The following is a 17,662-nucleotide window of genomic DNA, read 5'->3' as shown; positions in this document are numbered from 1 at the left end:
GGTTTGATGCACAATTTAGCAAGCATCAGGGACAGATGTTACGGTATCTGAGACTATGAAGGAAGACTCGGAGTAGATATCCTCATGCTTTTCAAATTGGTGAAGAGAGCACCAATCAATTTTATAGAAATTAATGCATTCCTGTGAGGATTTGACGTGAATGGTTGACTATTTTTGGGAATTGTAATATAAGGCAAATGTCATTTTAGAAGTCCCGCGATGACGGAGTTGGCGGGTCCGCCAGCCGTTCAAGACCTGGGGGAACGCGCCCCTGAAGATTTCCAGGGCTCCACGAATAGAAGGAGACGTGTTTCTGGAACCTCTCGTGCTTCACAACCAAAACATGAACAGCTTATCGATTTATTCTACGTATTGATTGCAAAGGTCGACACCTCATCTTGATACACAACCCATCGTCAATCAATTGGTGGCGCTCAATCGCTAAACTATACTGCTGCCTTGGTCTTAGACACAAGACGATTACGCACCTCGCCTCTTGCGCCTCGGAACCTTTAAGCTCTCGAGCTATCCCACTCCATTCCTCCAAAACACACGCGATGATAAACCGATCATAACAACATCCTCGTTCGTTCTAATTATTTCAACACACTTTCCTGTCATTGGCAGTGCGACATGTGCGCTCGCCCAGCATGGAGGATCCATGGGGTTCTCCTTGGACCAACGACTCACCCCCGAAGATAGACCTTCCCGCGCCGCCGCCGAATGCGCACTTCACTGCGGACCACTCGGGCAGCTCGCAGCGTGTCTCGCCTGCTCTCGCACCATGGAACGACGACGATGATGCCTGGGGCGGTTGGGCTGAGGCCGGTAAGGATGGCAGTCCTCGATGGGGAAGAAGTCCTGGATTGCGGCCTATCGGGGGGAGCCCTTCTGGTTCGAGGTTACCGTCGCCGGCACCGGATCCGTGGGGTCGACCACCCACGTTTGATACTGCACGTTCGAAGAGAGATGATAACGGAGATTCTGCGATTAGTCTTGGTGAAGGACTGCGGCCGATTATAGGGCGGGTTGCGACAAGGTCACCATCTCCTGCGCGCTCATTTAAGGATAATGCGGCGGATATATGGCAGCAACCAGATCCGGCGCTTTCGAATAGGAGCGTTACTCCTTTGCCGAGCGAGGGGGAAGGACGACCGGGTTCGCCAGAAGGGGCGCCTAGGCCTGCTTTACAACCTAAGACGAGACCATCTCCTTTACGACAACCGTCCAACAAAGTTTCGGAATTGGTGGAAATGTTTGATGATATTTCTAAGAGGAATCACAGTGTCTCGCCCGTTGATCCATCTATGCGAACAGTTTCGGGAAATGCATCTTCGGTTGGGGACGTCACACCTGAGCTAAGAGCGAATGGATTCGAAGAGCCTAGGGAGGATTTACAAACGAAAAATGATACCGAAATGGAGCTAGAATATGATTTGAAAACAGAAGAAGAGCCTGAGCAGAAATTGGCCGAACCAGAGGCGGAGGAGTCGGAATTTGAGCATGAGCCAGAAGCAAAACCTGAAATTGCTCCTGAAGAACTACCAAAGGAGGAGAATGAAGTGGTGGAAGGCGAGACGAAGGAGTTTGTCAAGGGCGAAAGAGGCCAGACAGAATCGGACACATGGTCGGATTTTGAATCGCCTATTCAAGATGCTCCTCAGAAGGAGACTCAGGGGCCTGAACCAGAAGTCTCGAAGGACCAACCACATGTGATGGAAACTTCGACAGAGGAAGAGACACCTGCGGGACCAGCACCAGTACGGCCAAAGCCACCTTCGGAGCCTTTCTCAATTGATATGTCAAAGCTCGATGCCCTCTTCCCCTCAGTCGACACCTCCTTTCCATCCCCAGAGCCAGTCCCCGATGTCATTATTGACGACAGCTTCACTGCTATATCTGAGCGTAAAGCTTGGTATCTAATGTCAAGACCTGGGTCGATGCGGAAACACAACATGGGAGACGATGAAAACTATGTGCGCGTTGGATGGAACAACTCTCATGTGCGTGAGCAGTCTATAAGAATTGTGAGACGATGGATGGAGGAAGACTCTATTACTGGACGTGTGGTTCTTGGCCGAAGAGGTGGTGCTGCTGGTGCGAAGATTTTCAACTGGGATTCCTCAGCACCATCGACCGAGATTTCAATCTCGGAACTACTCGCACGCAAGAATCATTCGAGACAGGCCTCAGCTGCCTCCAAGGGCACAGTAGCATCACCTACGGCGGCATCATTCGGATGGGGCCATGCTCCGATTCCCTCACCTACTGCTGCTGCACCAACATCTGCGCCTCGCACGTCCAATGTCAGTGAGCCTGAATCGGCTTCGACTGCTGAACTGTCACCTGTTGAGGCTACTAAGACATCTCCCGTCTCAAAGACGAGACCACCGCCTCTTGATTCCTCTCCAAAACCGCGTATCACCGAGGAGCCTCCTTCTCCTATTAAGCCAATACCACTAGAACCCACAAACCGACCTATATCTATTTCACAACCTCTGCCCTTTCCGGCATCACCTACAATTTCTGAACCTCGGTCTCCCATCAACACTACTGCCCTCTTATCAACCAACCGACCCGTATCAATCTCACAAGCACCAAGATCCCCTCTTGCACAGCCTCCAACAAACGCAGGATGGGGCGAAGACGAAGACGATGATGATTGGGGAGATATGGTTTCGTCACCCACAGTTGAAACAAATGGCGGGATTGCTTCTATGAATGCAATTGTAGATGCCGAAAGAGCCAAAGACAAAGAAAACACTGGAAAATCTTTGATTGCAGGCCAATCTCCAATGGTAGAGTCTTTCAAGGATGAGCCTGAGGTGAATTCGCAATCCAACGGTCGTCTTTCCATGGATACTTTGGCAGTACCATTGCAGGACTTTGCGCCGAACAATCCTCGGTTAACGGGAAACCACTTGAATAAACCGCAATTGTTGCAAGATACGGCCTTGGGCCATTCTCGATCCGCGACTATCGACCTTCTTACTTCACCTAGAAAGATGCCAATGTCTGGCCACTCACGATCGACAACAATCGATTTGGGAAACCCTCGCTCGCCTCTGAATGGGTTTGTATCTGTAAACTTGACCCCCAATGAGGCAAAATCTTCCGTTGAACAAACAAACAAAGTCAACAGCTGGGACTCTTGGGGTTTAGGACTGATTGATGACTCCAACAGACCAGTCAGTCCAGAAAAGGCCAGCGCGTTCACAAACGATACGCCAAAAACATTAACAACACCTCTTGATACACTGAAGGGTAACTCTACACCTAAGAAGCCACGGCCCATGTCACTACCCGTTCCTCCCCGACCACAGACAATTGTAGAAGACGACGAAGTTGTCGCAAATATTCTCCGAGATCTTCCAGATCTCTCTTACATGTTACGATGAACGCAAAGCAGATATGATGAGGAGTAAGAGATAGGAAAAGGGTACATGGATGGATGATTAGCCGCAAACATTGGCAGAGGGGAGTGCTTGGAGCAAAGAGAGAGTTTGCTTTTTACATGGTATATGTATATTAATCATCGATATGGCGTTTGTCCTTGTTAAGGATTGAATTGCATCGGCATTTTATGATATGTTTTGAACAACAAGTATAGAATATATGGAAATCCACACAATCATGGCCTGACTTTGTCTTTTTGCTAATCAAGGTCGGCAAGCCTGTCCATTTGGAATCTGGACGAGACGTGAAGAAGAACTGTAACCATAAGTAGCACTGCCCCCTCCTGCATCTGATCATCATTCATCCTCAGCTCTTATATATTATGTTCTTGTACACATTTTCTATATATTAATTTTCGCTTGTTTAATTTGGCCATAAAGATCCATGTGTCGGCATTGGTTGGTCCTGTATATGAATCTTTGGCAGTTTGTTTCAGACACTTGGGTAAATAAGCTTGATGACCCATACCCTTCTCTTTTCAACGACAGGTCGTAACTCTAGGTAACATTTACCTGACTGTTTCCGATTTTGGTGCTATGCACTGAAGAACGTATCATAATAACCTAAGGTTGGCATGCAGCAGACTCTCAAGCAGGCATCAAATGCCCCCTTTAGGCGAGGCAGCTTTTACCTCCTACACCTCGTGCACATCTTCCTCTTTCTCTATGATATCCCCCGCATCCTCCTCCAACTCATTAAAATGCCGACTTTCAGAGCATACTTGAGTAAATACAGAGCTCCCTCCTGTAGCTGCCCCGTCACTGGGATCGGTTACCATGAATATATCTTGGAAGCATGTACACAAAGAGGACGTCGTGGTTGGCAAAAATGTGGTCCATCACAGTCACATAACGTGGCGTCGGTTTGACTGACGGATGGCCTCATGACATATGTATCGATTGACTCTCATATACAGTCACACCTTATCTCGCTCTAAGCTAAGAAGTCATGATAGGTAAAGTTCAAAGAGCAAACTTGTTCTCGCAATTAACTGGGGTAGTAACTAGGTCTAATCAATACCTTTTTATTTCTAGAAGTACAATGCAGTCCACCGTTCAACCTGTATTATTCTCGCGAACTCCAACGCGTATCAGCTCTTCAAATGCCGTAAGACCAGTGATGAATTTGATGAGAAAGTCCATCAGTGGTGCCGGAGGTATGAAGAAGCGTCCGACTAGGACCCCCAAAAATCAGCGGGCTTTCGAAAAACATTTCAATCATGCTAACTCACATCTCACAAGATAGTCGATGGCCAATAAACTGGAAGGGCGGCAGAAGGAGAAGAATCTCAAATACGTTGATGGAACTGTTATCTGTTAGTGTAAGTTACCCGTCAAGATCATAAAGACAATTACTTACAGTGACTCCTGGTGCTGGCTGGAGCGACAGCGAGCGCCATGTTGACCTCCACCAGCGGATTCAGAAAGAATCTGCACCGGTTGGTAAGGCCAACAGACACTCTCTGTTCTCACGATTGCAGCGGCACTCAGATGCTGCGCTGAGCTTCCATGGTTTTCAAGACTTCTTTCCAGTGCATGCCGAGCTGTTGGGCTCGGGGGGCGGCCAATTCAGGCTCTTCGAGTATAGGAACATCAAATCCAGGGGGAGGCATACCATGAATGCGAGTGCTTTCTCGAGCGAAGTGCGCGATTAAACGCCGAACACGTTTGATAACACGCTCGTTGTTGTGGCTATAATATGCCCTTGTCAGGCTACTGTCATAGTACTCGATCGCCATCGCCATCGCCATGCCGCAGCTTCCAACAGTGATTCGGACATTGGGTCGATCAACCAGCTTTCCGCGAGCATCCTTCCACCTGAAATCTACCATATCGTCTGCAACTATGGTGACGCTCAGGAACACGTTCGCGCCCTGCCGACGCTCAGATGGTGGGGGCTGGGCTGAGTTTTTGTTGGTCGGCGCCTGGTTGCGAGAAAGAACACCGACGAGGACCTTTAGGTCAGGCAAGATTCGTGGTCTAATAGGGACGTCTACGTTTACCTTATAGGCAGTGTTCCAGCTATGAAACATCCTGCGCCAAAAACGTTTCCATTCTCTCATGGTAACTGGACCTTCCTTACTGTCATGGTGAAGCTTACGCTCTTGGCCGAACAGTCGAATAAATTCAAGAAGTTCATCGGTTGACAGCTGTTCCTCATGACGGATAATTGTGCCAGGGCTGCGATTGTTGGTAGAAGCGGTACGCCGAATAGCTTCCATCACCGTAATTGGTGAATCGTCGTTGATGGGTTCGGCCATCTTATGGGAGCTCAAGGTACCTATTGTGGTATGAAGAGAGGAAGAGAAGAAAAGAAAGAGAAGAGAAGGCGACATCAAGAAAAAGATGTTCGCATGCATTCCTGCATTTACATGACACTGCCAGTTGTTGCCAGCTGGCGGCTTCTACTCAGGAGCCTGAATTGACCGCACCCCCCCCCCCCCCCCCCCCCCCCCGAGCTCGAAAGCTCGCCAAGCGATGGGCTGAACTCCTCGACATGATGGACGATCAGGACGGCTTATATCAACATTCAACAACTGCAGTTTCTTGCCTCCATGGAATGGAACTACCCGGCCCGCATTCACCTTTGCAATGTCATAAGAGGCATGACAGATGAGATATGTTGGTCCATCGTAGAAGCATAGAGTATAGTACTTAATAATAATTCATTGCCCTTAACTCGTCTATCTCGCGTACGTCTGATCTAAAACCGTCATTATCTACACCACAATATGCCAATAGGTAGGTATCCTTAACAAAATGCCCCAAGTCCAAACGCCTTCTCTACTGCTGTCTCTAGTGCCACTCCGCATCAATCTTCTCCCAGTTGTCAAGGAAGCTCTTGAAGAACTTGACGCCCAGACCAGGGTCTAGTGAGCCAGTAGTCGCGCGGATAGAGTGCATGCTGAGCTGGGGAAGTCCAACGTCGGCGGCTCGGACACCCATCATACTCGACAGAGCAGGCCCAATAGTACCACCACTGCGACTGTCGTTTCGAATCTGGAAGGTCTGAGTTCGGCAGCCGCCTAGTTCGCCTGCACGCTGCATGATTGCAGTCGAGATGCTGTCTGTGGTCATATGGCCATTCGAGTCGTTGGCGATGACCACACCAACATTTAGCTCGGGAACATGCTCTCCGAGATATTTCTCGAGGAAGTTAGGGTTTCCAGAATGAGTTACGTCTGAGGAGCAGAAGAATGAGGAGGAATAGGTTCTTCCTACAAGTTCTGGTCCAAATTTGTTGGGGTTGAGAGCTTCAACAGTGCGCTCGATGACAGAGGGGAGAAAGTTACCCCGCGCCCCCTGACGAAGGAGAGAGCCAATCTCTTCATCATCAAAGAGAGCAACAAGCTTAATGACACCGTCGTCACTGTTGTCATTGGAGGCAAGGAGGGCAGTGAGGGCTGACCATGAGCATAATTTATCATCGATTCGTCCAGCGAAGATCATATCTCTTCTGATACCACCTGTCACCGCTGGCTGAGAGTCATAAAGTTCAAGCTCCCAGTTGATGATTGAACTGTAGGACTGAATATTGAGCTCACTGGCAATAAGCTCAACCAGTCCTGGGGGTTGGGTGTTGACGAAAGAACCAGTAGGTCCCAGAGCTTCAGCAGCAGCAGGCTGAGAACTCTCGAGACCAATGATAGGAACTGCTTGGGTCTCCTTGTTATTCTCTCCCATCATACCAACTCCAAAGTGAGGTGCAAGGGTGGGAATTCTGGCGATAGGCCAGTCCAGCTTGACAAGCTTGGTAGTGGTCTTGCCAGACTCTTCATCCCTGACAACAACTCTGCCACCAATGCTGAGATCGCGGTCCCACCATGTGGCGTTGAGGGCTCCAGCGTAAGGCGCAACGCCCAGCTGAATAAATCCAGCCTTGACAGGCTTTGTGCTGACAGGCTTGAGCTTAGCGGTGAGGGCGTCAATGTGACCGCCAATCATAGCAACACCATTGCCAGGTTGATACGCCTTCCCAACCTTGAAAGCGATGAGAGAGCTGCCGTTTCGTGTAACCCAATACTTTCCACCCGGTTGGATCTTACCCGCCCAACTGTCACGCGGAGAGAGCTTGTTATTGTCAGCGTTATCTTATCATGACTGGCAGCTCTTGTTTACTCACATGCTCGTAACCAAGCGCCTTCAGCTTCTTCTCAAAGTAGTCGACGGTGTGGAAAATGGTGGGGTTCTCTTGAAGGAAGTCGCAGAAAGGTTTGGTGAATGCCTCGGGCTCAAGCTTCTCAACTTGGCACAGGCGACAAGCCTGACCAGCCTCCAGGTGCCAATTGACCTGACCGACCTCTTCAGGCGCAAGCTTGGAGATACAAGATGCGCAGGCGCGGTTATCTCTTGTATCGCGGCCCTTCATATCAGAAATGATAAAACCCTTGGAGCTTCCCTTGTTCTCGACCGATCCAGGCGCGGGCGCATTGTTATTGTTGAGCATAACTGACGACTGCAGTGCTTGCTGGCACAAACTGAGCGATGAAGCACGGGCACTCAACATTGCAGGCGTAACCTGAGTCATTGCGGGTGATGAAGCTATAGGCGAGCTGGAGGACGAGAAATGAAGCGTTTTAAATAGTTCACAGACGGAGTCGGTGAGAGGATAAAGATGATGGAAGCTCGGTTGCCTGTTATGTTGACGAGGTTGAGCTAGGTAACCTAGTACAACATGACGATCTCGGAGGTCACCCGGTCAGTGCGATAAGATAAGAGGTTCTACGTGACCTCTATCATGAACCAGGGTATGACACACTAACCAGTAATGTTCTTATATTTCAGTTCTCAACTGTCCGAACCTACCTAGTCGTGCGTCAACTATTTTCCCCTCATAATACTTAGTCCTTACAAACAAAAAAAGCGTCCGTCGACATCAATACTCATGACCCCTATTTCTCCATTGATGCCATTCTCTTCAAAAGTCTTGACATTGGTTTGGCTTTGCGCTTTACAGGCGACCACCTCGATCCGCCGATTAACCATGATATTGATTCTTTCAAACGTCAGCAACTCGGGCAATGCTCATTTGTAGGGACTTGACTTACTAAATGCGACGACGTGGAGATACTTGGTGCGAATACCCCATGTAGGCATGCCAATCGTCAGTTCTCATAGCTTAGTTCAGGTCGCTGCACTAGATAATCTCGTAGAACGCGGACCTCCTCGAATCGCGCGAGGAAACGCTCCGAGGGGAGTTCAAGTAACTCCAGGGCGGCTCTGTCTTCATCGTCAACGCCAAGCTGAGCAGCACTTCCTGCTCTTGCCCACTTGACTATTCGTCGTCTCGCGGCATGGACAATCTGGTCAATGTTGTGTTCGCAAATGCGCTTCATCTCTTTCTGGTCTTGGTAATCCAAAACGTTCTTCTTAGCCTGTTCAATACTGAGGCCATGATGGAGCGTTACATCGCGGGCTTTGAAATGGTTCCCATCCTTATCGTGATACATCCAATCGATCTCGCCGGCTCTAAGGTCGAGAGTGAGAAATATCGGTATTGTTTGCTTGAGCACTTTGGACCCTCTGCACTCGTCGTCCGATCGACTGGATGGGGCATCCTTTTCGTAATGGCCGATTTCAAGACAAGCATCGGAGCTGCGTGCGGAACGAAGAGTTACTGGGCTGCAGCTTTTGCTACTGGTGTCCCATGATCTGCGGAAGATCGCCTGGTAGAATTGCTGGTATGTTTTGGTTGCTGAGCGGAAGACACCTCCACTTCTCTGTACATCTTCGTATTGTTTAAGTAGATCTAGGAGTCGCATCTTCTCCCCGCGGGTTAGGGATTCTTTGGGAATAGCCTTATTGGGAGGACGATCTTCCGCGACAGCTTTATCCTCTTCAACATTTTCGAACGAAACTCCTAGATCAGGTCGAAGTGAAGTGTCGTCATCGTTCTTCCCACGGCAAGGCCGCGATCGCAGATGAATGGGCTTGGACTCTTCTGGAGGGCGCTGGGACTCGGGAGAGTATTCAGCGGTTATGCCGTCGTCAATGGTAACATTTTGACGAGCCTGCTGCTGATCTGGAGAAGTGTCATGCTCATCATGGGACGTAGTTTATTGCGGGACTGGGAGATAAGGCTGAGGAAACTGAAAGTCAGACTGCGGAAAAGGGTAAATATATCCTGCCTGACGGAAATGATGATATCCAAGCTGCGGCTGATGGTACGGGTTGTACTGTGGGGCATATGGCGACCCAGGGCCGTAAGTATAAGGATATGGAAGTTGTGCGAAAGCTGGAAAGTGAGACTGTCGAGGAGTGTGGTGATGGAAGCGACTGGAGTCTCGAGGCGCTCCTTCATGAGTTTCAGCTGTGCTGACCTCGTTGGGTGGTCCTGGGGGTACAGGGGAGGTGTTTGAGGACATGGCGCCGTTTGGGTGTTTGATGGCCAGCTTCAGATCTGAAGAACAAATAAAAGCTGAGGGAGAGGCTGTGATTTAGGTTTACTTTGGTGGGCAGGCGATTTAGGCAGCCACACTGGCCTCTATTGCTCTCTACACTGCCATGGCAGTGTCAGAAGAATGGCAAGCAGTGCATAGCACCTGCACACTTGCAACAGCAAGTAACACCAACGTCAGATACCATGGAGGTGGTAGGTTAGTACCTTAGGTAGTACTCAAAGAATATTGTTCATCTCTCCTGCCAAATATCATAAGACAGTATCCGGTAGTGTAAGCCCGTAAATACAGCCATCACTCATCACTCATCCATATCTTGACCGATGCATCGAGGTTACACTAATAGTCCAGTATAGCGATATCACTGTTAGATCATCAATAAAATTCACGCTCGGTTTAATAATATGGAACAAGCCAGCCTCCGCTCTCACGCTTGGTGGCAGCTTTGATTGTGACCTAAGTGGCAAGCCGCAGCGACAGTGACTGGCACTTGGTATCTAACATGTATATACCCATGTTTGATGCTGTTTCCTAAATTCTTCCCCGCATACCTGAGTAGGCATTCAGAAACTTCCTCTCATACAATACCTAATCCAGGACTTGACTTCCTCACAGTTCCTTCACTCCCCCTCACACATCGATCTCCTTAAGGAAGCGACTTTCGCATTCGGTACCTACCTAGTAGGTAAGCTCACTTACCTATTGAGAACCTTCCCGTTATTCTCTTACTAATTGCTTTGCCTCTTTTATTATTTTAGACCTCCTTAGGTATCTTATCTAAGAATTTTGTGTAGCTAATTTGTTATGGCGCAAAACAATCAGATCCGTGAGCAGGTAGAGCTTGCCATGGCCAATATCCTCGTGCGCACGCCATCTGCCGTTTCGCGCTTTCCAGATGATATAATCAACAGCGAGGAGATGCTCAATACGCGAGAGCTTTCCATGTTCATCGATCTTTCCCACCTCGAGAACCAGGTCGAACATCGTGATGCAGACCTCGTACCCACAATATCCGACTGGCGAAGATTCTGGAGGCTGGTGTTCCGACGATGGAACACGACTCATCCAGACAACGAAAGCCCCATTTTCGTCGGTGATCTCTCTTCTGAAACTGCCGTCAAAGTCGGTTCTTTGACGTGCAATCACCCACCCAACAAGGCCTACCCTGGGCCACAGCCAAAATGGCGACAAGAGGGAGCTGATGTTTTCCTCGGCGTCTCCATTCCTCAGTGGCAGGGCTGGATGGACCTTCTATGGAAAGACTCCAAGGGGAAGCCGGTCAAACCATCGATTGTCAAGCTCGATATGGATCTTTGCGAATGCCTCGATCTTGCTATCTCACGATACGATCGGTGTGTCCAGGACCGTGTTGAAAAGTACAATGAGGATTGTATCATTGCTACTGCTCGCCGACGCCTTGTCCACTTCGCCAAGATGGGCACTGGCCGTGAGCCACGCATTCTCTCTGGAAATGAAGCACCCATTTTGATGCCTGTTGTACTTGCTGGAGACCGTGCCGAAAACATGGCCAACACATTCGCCAACCTGAAGGATATGCGAGACCTGCGGGCCAACTAATGGAGTGTCAAGTCGCCTTTTTGGCGGACATGAAACGTTACCAGGCCTCCAACCGGATAAACTCTCGCGATACTGGTCTTTTCCGGACAGCACTGCTATTTCTTTCAGCATGAAAGATGTAAGCTCCCGTCTCCACTGTTGGACTCAATACTAATGTACAGACAGCAACGACAGACTAGATTTCATTTCAATCTTGATTTGATACTATATGAGCGAGATCTTTGGCCTCTTATATGATCGAGGAATTATGCCTCCAAGGAATAGTTGACGAAGTGCCGACATTAATCTGATCAAGTGGGTGTGAAATACACGAAAAGCAAAGTTGAACAAATTGCTCGTCTACAAAAGTTACTTTGATCTGGAGTGAGACTGATAGCAAAACTGTATCTGGTATTCTGATACATAGCACATAGCAGGAAAGGCAGTAATCGTCAATAAGCACAACCAAGCTCTCTAAATGAAAGCTTATATCAAACTATAAAGACTCATCTTGGTTATATGTAATAGTTAATCACCTTGAGTCAGAAGTAGGTTGAACTTTCATATTAATTTTTCTACAAAGTACCTATATATAACTGGCCTATGCCTCTATTCCTCCTCCTCCTCTTGCACCTCATTCGCTTCTATTCCAAACACCAATCGCTAGTCTTGCAACACGCCTTCAACCACTCCATCAACATGTCAGGGACTCCGCAGAAGCTTTGGCCTGGGGCTACACAGTCTCCGGCACAAGCCAGTATGAACGTTTTCTGCAACACGGCGCAGAAGGCTATGGAAAAGGGGCGGCGTATCCTAAAAAAGTTTGTGCTTTCGGTACTGTCGCTATGATCATTGCTAACACTATTGTTTAGGCTCGAAGGGAAATTGGAAGAGTCCACTCTAAAGGCCCCTGAGTTTGCATATCACAAAGTACGCACTCTACCAGGGCGTAATAGCTCGCTTTGAAGCCCTGTTTATAAGGCGGATTATATGAAGAAGAACAGACGAAAACTGGCTTATATCTAGGTCATATAGGACCTCGTCAGGCCGAAGGAAACCCAGTCGACACCGTGGTCTTTCGTACTATCGTACTCAGGGGGCGAATACAGTTTCATTGCGACCAAGCAAAGATGGCTGTGAGGTATTCGCTATAGAGAAGGACGAGGAGGACGATGGTTGATGGATTGCTACGGCCGTGAGAAATGCCTAGGCAGACACCACTCGAGAAAGCTGGCAAGAATATTTACTGATCGGATTATTGGCAGCCATCTTGTTGTTATAATATGCCTGTTTAGAGATCTCAGTAGATCTTGTTGCGCCGTCGTTGATCTGAACTCTATCATGAGCAAAATGTATCAAGTATTTTGGCATCCACGAATGATCCCCGAACTATCCATCACCGTGGATCGTGGAGTGTCACGCATCATAATAAAATGCAAGACGAGTCAGGGCTATAGATGTATACTCACTTCCATCTTATAACTCTACAGCATGCACATTTCTTCATCAACAACATGGTACTAGACACTGTCCACTGGTATAAATGTTCGAAATTCTTTTATCTGCTCTCCAGCGCATAAATCCTTCCGTATAATTCATTCTATACTATCCTATTGGTTTTTTTTTTTAACAGGCTATCTGTATTAGGGCTGGTAAGAGATCTAGCCAAAGCAATGATGCGAGCGTTGTTGGCGTGAATCTGTTCCAAAAGGTTCAAGGCAGACGTTAGCTACAGAAGTTCTGGAACCATTGGGGCTTCCAGCTCAACATCATAGGTATTAGAGATTCCGTGGCAGTGTCGACAATGTAGTTGCGTACAGTTGTGATAATAATCTCTTCGTTAAATTTGCAAGTACGTTTATCCTCGAAATTGTCGTGCTAAAGCACAGCCGTCGCCTTAAGCCTTCTCTCTAACAAAGAGTTTTCCCAGTCGACGAAGTCACTTGTGGGGATCTGCCCAACAGGGTCTTTGAAGTCAAACGATACCTTCGACTCGCGTTAGCCAACTGTTTTGTTGATGGCCATGAAGGCTGGCTAACCCTTCTTCCTTAGCATGGTCCGCCCCTCTCTCTTGCGCTTCTTGGGGGAGCCATCCTCGTCATCGCTCTTTCGCTTGGGAGATTCGGGGAGGTCTTCGCTACAGGTACTCGGAGGCGTTAGCCTCCTCCTTGTCTACCACCTTCATCCACTGCCGCAGGTGAAAACGCAGTGCATATCGTTCAGTGACAGTTAGGTGCTTCAAGTTACTAATGGTGCCGGAGGGAAAGCGGGTAATGGTGATGTTGGAATCGGTGAGAAAATCCAAGAAGTGCCATTGCCAGATTCCTGGCTGTCCGTGGGAGTGGGGAGATCTGCCATTGGAAGAGTGGGAGAGGAAAAGTGAAGATTGACAGGATGTTCACTGCTATTATTCAATTAGTATGAATGTACAACACTAGCTGTGGAAGATAATGCTGACGGAGGAGATGAGATGAGATTGGGAATCAGTAAGACTCAAAACTGTTATAGTATTAGTGAATATGTCCAATGCTATATTCTATGTAGGTAAAGGTCTTACTGTGCAGAATCAAGGAAATGCTGGTGATAGAGAGGTAGCAAGATAGAAAGATGCGCGCAAATGAGATGAAGGGAATGTGCGGGAGGTGGTAGGATAGAAAGATGTACATGATGGAGAGTTGAATTTCGAGCAAGGTGCAGGAGGATATTTATGGCCTTATCGTGGTAGAGGCAAGGAGTCTTTTGATATGTCAGGTAAAAAGTATTAGCAGCTGACAATACTGAGCGCCCGATATTCACGCGAATGAACAATCAAACGAAGAGGGAGAGTGGATGTCCTTTTTTTTCTTTTTCTTTTTTTTTTTTTTTACATATTGTCGGGGAATTCAACCAGGAGGCAAGTAGTCGATTCTCGATCTATGAAGTGCCGCCGAGCTTGTTGCTACCAGCGTTTTCAATATGAACATCAAGAGCACAATTTCTTTTTCACAGACAATCGTTTGTTGTGGAGGCGGCATTGACAACGCCATCGTCTGGGATCGCGCTACTAGGGACTGTACATAGAGGACGTTCACTCCTGTCTTAACTGATTTAGCGAATGGTCAAGACGTTAGCTTTGCACCTGGAGTCGATTATGCGAAACCCCTTTTCGAGTATTGTCGCGAAAGCAACGTTCCTTCCGCGAGACAAATGTTCTGCACTCTCATCGACAAGACACCAACGCATTGGCAACGGTACTTTCAACAACAACTACAACTAGTCGTCCATCCGAAGAGCTTTTCTTGCTATCTACCGAGGTGGAAATAGTCACTGGTCATGTCGATGCCTCGTGCAGACTCCGTTCGACAAGCCATGGCCGACATGCCGAGGGCCCTCCAATGCGAAAGCCTAGCCGAAGAAACTTTCCCCAAACTCAATAAACTTGCCGCTGACCTGGTTCGTAAGGATACAGGACTTATCTTGTTATGGGCCAAACGCGATATTCCAATCAACATTCTCCAGTGCAATGGTCAACGTATTCCTCGAAGGCCAGCAGCACGGACTGAAGCATGCAAAGCATAGAGGCGAGAACAGGCTAAGACGCGAGCAAGTACAGAAAGAATGTGGTCACAGGAAGTGGCAACGATTTATTGATGAAAGTACACCCGAAGAACGAGAACGGTATAGGCAATACCGACGCGACTACATCTTCTTGCTGCGGCAAACTTGTCGCAACGAGAAATGGAACATGGTGGCAGACACGAAAGAATCTGTCCAGACTGTCAGATAAGCAGAAAAGGAGAGAAAGGCCAGAACGAGGGAAAAAAGGAAGAGGTCAGGTTGAGACAAAAGTTGGCTGCACGGAAGAGACAAACACCCGAGAAAAATGCAAAAGATAAAGCAAAGCGTCAAGAGCAATGGACAAGCAAAACAGAAGAGGAGAAGGAAGATGGAGAGCAAGAAAAGGAACTGGGACTCCAAGTCCCCTGAGAAACAAGAGGCTGAAAGGGTGAAGCAACAGGCCAACGCCGCAAAGCAACGCGAAAAGGAGAAGATAAAGTCACAAGCCGAAGGCTCATAAGTTCCCCTTGTGCTCGGATCGTATTTGACACTTCGCATCTCAGGAGGAAATCAATTGACAAAAAAATATCTCCAGTGATACTGGGATTGTCTGAGATACTATTGAAATGTCTGGTGGGTTGCAGAAAGGTTAGCCTCCTAAGTCTTAGGGTACAAAAATAAGTAGTCCAAGAACTATGATCTAAGGAGCATAAGCTGACCCAGTGATTTCGTCTCTTATGCTTCCCGTGGTTAATTCTTCTGATGCCCTGAGGACTGTTTACCAGGCACGAAATCTGGCATTTCCACAAGACCGCTGATACCCTTGCATGCGTTGCTGGAGATTGCGATAGTTGCCTTGATCGTGAGGTTGTAGACGTTACGTACAACGTAGAGCTCGCTCATAGTTGCAAGTTTGCGAACTCTTAGTTCATCTTTGGTGAACGCAGGGCAGCGACGGTTGGTCAGATCTCGTAGGTAATCTTTATAAAGGGTCGATGGCCAAGCACTGTAAACCCCTCGCTGCGAAAGCTGTAAACTTGTCAGAGGCAGAAGACTGATTACAAGTGTTGTAGCTCACGGGAAACGATCGCTGCAACAAACAAGTCGGTGAAACATGAAGATTCGGGATCCGAGGGATTCAAACGGATATCTCTCTTCAGGCACTGTAATACTAGTAGAACGACGTTCTGACCTCGCAACTTTTGGAGTTGTGGGAAATGGGATACAACCATACACTTTGCTGTGGACAGGATTCTGGTGAGTTGATGAAACGATTGATTTTCTCTTTGGATCGAAACATTTCAAGTCTTCGGATAATAACCGCTATACCATTGATATCGTATGAGGATTTCGAAACAAGTTGTATCTGATAGCCAAGAGGGACGATTGAAACCAGGTCGTCTGAATAGCCAATTGTGGAAGCTTAACTTGGTCAGCGTCCGGCTCAGACCTATGGCGATCAGAAGATTGGCTGTTGGAAGCATAAGAGACGAAATTGTTTAGTCAGTTTAGGCCAGTTTCTTAGGTCTCTTATTCTTGTACCCTAAAGCTTAGAGCTCAGGTTTTCTGTTATCTGTTGGTTAAACATCTGTCAAGCTTGAGTTCCACATCGAGGTTTATGTAAGTTCGATCGCTAACAAAGGTATTAGCATCATGCTCCAACTCAACATGAGCTCCGTGAATGGTATCCGATTCAGGTTAGGGCATTAAATATAAGAAGAAATTATTAGGTGTAGGATGAGTAGAAGTGATAAAAACAACTACAAATAAATCAGGCATACCTAGGTGATGATAATATGGAACTGTGTATATCCTGGCCTGACTACAGCAAGAGATCGCAATGCCAATATTTCCATGTCAAGTTTTTGTTCAAAAATCATCCGCCATAAACCAAAACGTTGATGCGAAGGAAAAGTACTTTTTGTGAAATCTCGTTCCCATCTTCCTATATGTACTCTGTTGTTGAATCAAGCACTGGAGCTTCAATAAAAGGGGCGGGATGTTCAGGACTGCACAGACATCCAACCACTATCAAACCGGAACAAGATTAATTACCAAGCAGCTTTTACTAGGACTTTGTAATTATTTGAACGAAGCTGTTTCAAGTGTCTATGAAAAAGCCAAACCTATCTGCATGGTGAGGGGTCTGGGCACATGAACGAGATCAACAAACTCCCAAGGCTCTGGTTCACATCAACCAATCCCCTGCTCCTGCCATCTTGAGCTGGTGTGCCTCACTCTTTACTAATGTGATGGACTATTTACAGATAAGACTTCACAGAACTTTCAAGGCTCCGGATTTCTAAATAGCACAATATAGCCCCTCGGCTTGAAGTGAAGTGGCATGGTTGCCGTATTTTACATACAGGGTAAGCTTTTATTTCCTAGACATAAATCTCTTCTGGTCCACTTTCACATTCCATTCTAATAAATGAGCTGTTGCAGGCAGAAAGCTTTGATATACATCATTTCCCTTTATCCAAAACTAATCAGTCAGTGACTACAACAAACTCCCATATCTTGACCATTTTACACCACCATCTCGTAGTCGATGTTAGCCGCAAACAAGCGAGGACAAACTACTTATCTAAGTGGCAAAACAAACTGACTCAAGCCTACAGCCTCTCTTCCGTTTTGGTACATCAAGCCCATTCCTCTTGTCCAAAAAGGATGTGCCACTAACGAACCAACAAAGGATTTAGTGGAGTTTGAGTT

The 17,662-nt window shown here is 47.5% G+C and overlaps 6 protein-coding genes across 6 annotated transcripts; 2 read left to right on the top strand and 4 right to left on the bottom strand.

Annotated features, from left to right (window-relative positions):
- Nucleotides 1-309: 309 nt before the first annotated feature.
- On the top strand, nucleotides 310-3,631 carry EDB82DRAFT_515727 (uncharacterized protein). Its single transcript, XM_025738637.2, has one exon. The coding sequence runs from the start codon at nucleotides 651-653 to the stop codon at nucleotides 3,396-3,398; it is 2,748 nt and encodes a 915-aa protein (XP_025593378.2). The 5' UTR covers nucleotides 310-650; the 3' UTR covers nucleotides 3,399-3,631.
- A 1,311-nt stretch (nucleotides 3,632-4,942) lies between these two features.
- EDB82DRAFT_530086 (uncharacterized protein) lies at nucleotides 4,943-5,716 on the bottom strand (the record flags this gene model as incomplete). The annotated part of the gene is made up of 1 exon (XM_025738636.1): nucleotides 4,943-5,716. One exon carries the CDS (start codon nucleotides 5,714-5,716, stop codon nucleotides 4,943-4,945), a length of 774 nt encoding a protein of 257 aa, XP_025593377.1.
- Nucleotides 5,717-5,996: 280 nt separating this feature from the next.
- EDB82DRAFT_468304 (aminopeptidase I zinc metalloprotease-domain-containing protein) lies at nucleotides 5,997-8,107 on the bottom strand. The gene is made up of 2 exons (XM_025738635.2): nucleotides 7,579-8,107; nucleotides 5,997-7,526 (listed from the first exon to the last, which is right to left on the bottom strand). Exons 1-2 carry the CDS (start codon nucleotides 7,981-7,983, stop codon nucleotides 6,252-6,254), a joined length of 1,680 nt encoding a protein of 559 aa, XP_025593376.1. The 5' UTR covers nucleotides 7,984-8,107; the 3' UTR covers nucleotides 5,997-6,251.
- A 453-nt stretch (nucleotides 8,108-8,560) lies between these two features.
- On the bottom strand, nucleotides 8,561-10,224 carry EDB82DRAFT_579978 (uncharacterized protein; the record flags this gene model as incomplete). The annotated part of the gene is made up of 2 exons (XM_025738634.2): nucleotides 9,589-10,224; nucleotides 8,561-9,477 (listed from the first exon to the last, which is right to left on the bottom strand). The coding sequence occupies exons 1-2, from the start codon at nucleotides 9,818-9,820 to the stop codon at nucleotides 8,561-8,563; spliced, it is 1,149 nt and encodes a 382-aa protein (XP_025593375.1). The 5' UTR covers nucleotides 9,821-10,224.
- A 34-nt stretch (nucleotides 10,225-10,258) lies between these two features.
- Nucleotides 10,259-11,746, top strand: EDB82DRAFT_329559 (uncharacterized protein). Its single transcript, XM_025738633.2, has 2 exons — nucleotides 10,259-11,549; nucleotides 11,597-11,746. Exon 1 carries the CDS (start codon nucleotides 10,658-10,660, stop codon nucleotides 11,429-11,431), a length of 774 nt encoding a protein of 257 aa, XP_025593374.1. The 5' UTR covers nucleotides 10,259-10,657; the 3' UTR covers nucleotides 11,432-11,549; nucleotides 11,597-11,746.
- A 3,100-nt stretch (nucleotides 11,747-14,846) lies between these two features.
- EDB82DRAFT_329553 (uncharacterized protein) lies at nucleotides 14,847-15,542 on the bottom strand. Its single transcript, XM_065607489.1, has one exon. The coding sequence runs from the start codon at nucleotides 15,503-15,505 to the stop codon at nucleotides 15,089-15,091; it is 417 nt and encodes a 138-aa protein (XP_065463442.1). The 5' UTR covers nucleotides 15,506-15,542; the 3' UTR covers nucleotides 14,847-15,088.
- Between the last annotated feature and the right edge of the window lie 2,120 nt (nucleotides 15,543-17,662).

Source organism: Fusarium venenatum (assembly GCF_020744135.1).
Source record: "Fusarium venenatum strain MPI-CAGE-CH-0201 chromosome Unknown EDB82scaffold_4, whole genome shotgun sequence".
Classification (NCBI taxonomy): Eukaryota; Fungi; Ascomycota; class Sordariomycetes; order Hypocreales; family Nectriaceae; genus Fusarium; species Fusarium venenatum.
The sequence above is the reverse complement of the archived record's forward strand: the minus strand, read 5'-3'. Positions and strand labels throughout refer to the sequence as shown.

Excerpts from the sequence above, each read along its gene's own strand:
- EDB82DRAFT_515727 (XM_025738637.2), top strand. The coding sequence starts at position 651 with ATGGAGGATCCATGGGGTTCTCCTTGGACCAACGACTCACCCCCGAAG.
- EDB82DRAFT_468304 (XM_025738635.2), bottom strand. The coding sequence starts at position 7,983 with ATGACTCAGGTTACGCCTGCAATGTTGAGTGCCCGTGCTTCATCGCTC. Across the intron at positions 7,527-7,578 it reads AGGCGCTTGGTTACGAGCAT|CTCTCTCCGCGTGACAGTTG; the intron begins GTGAGTAAACAA and ends GACAATAACAAG.
- EDB82DRAFT_329559 (XM_025738633.2), top strand. The coding sequence starts at position 10,658 with ATGGCGCAAAACAATCAGATCCGTGAGCAGGTAGAGCTTGCCATGGCC.
- EDB82DRAFT_329553 (XM_065607489.1), bottom strand. The coding sequence starts at position 15,505 with ATGCGAAGTGTCAAATACGATCCGAGCACAAGGGGAACTTATGAGCCT.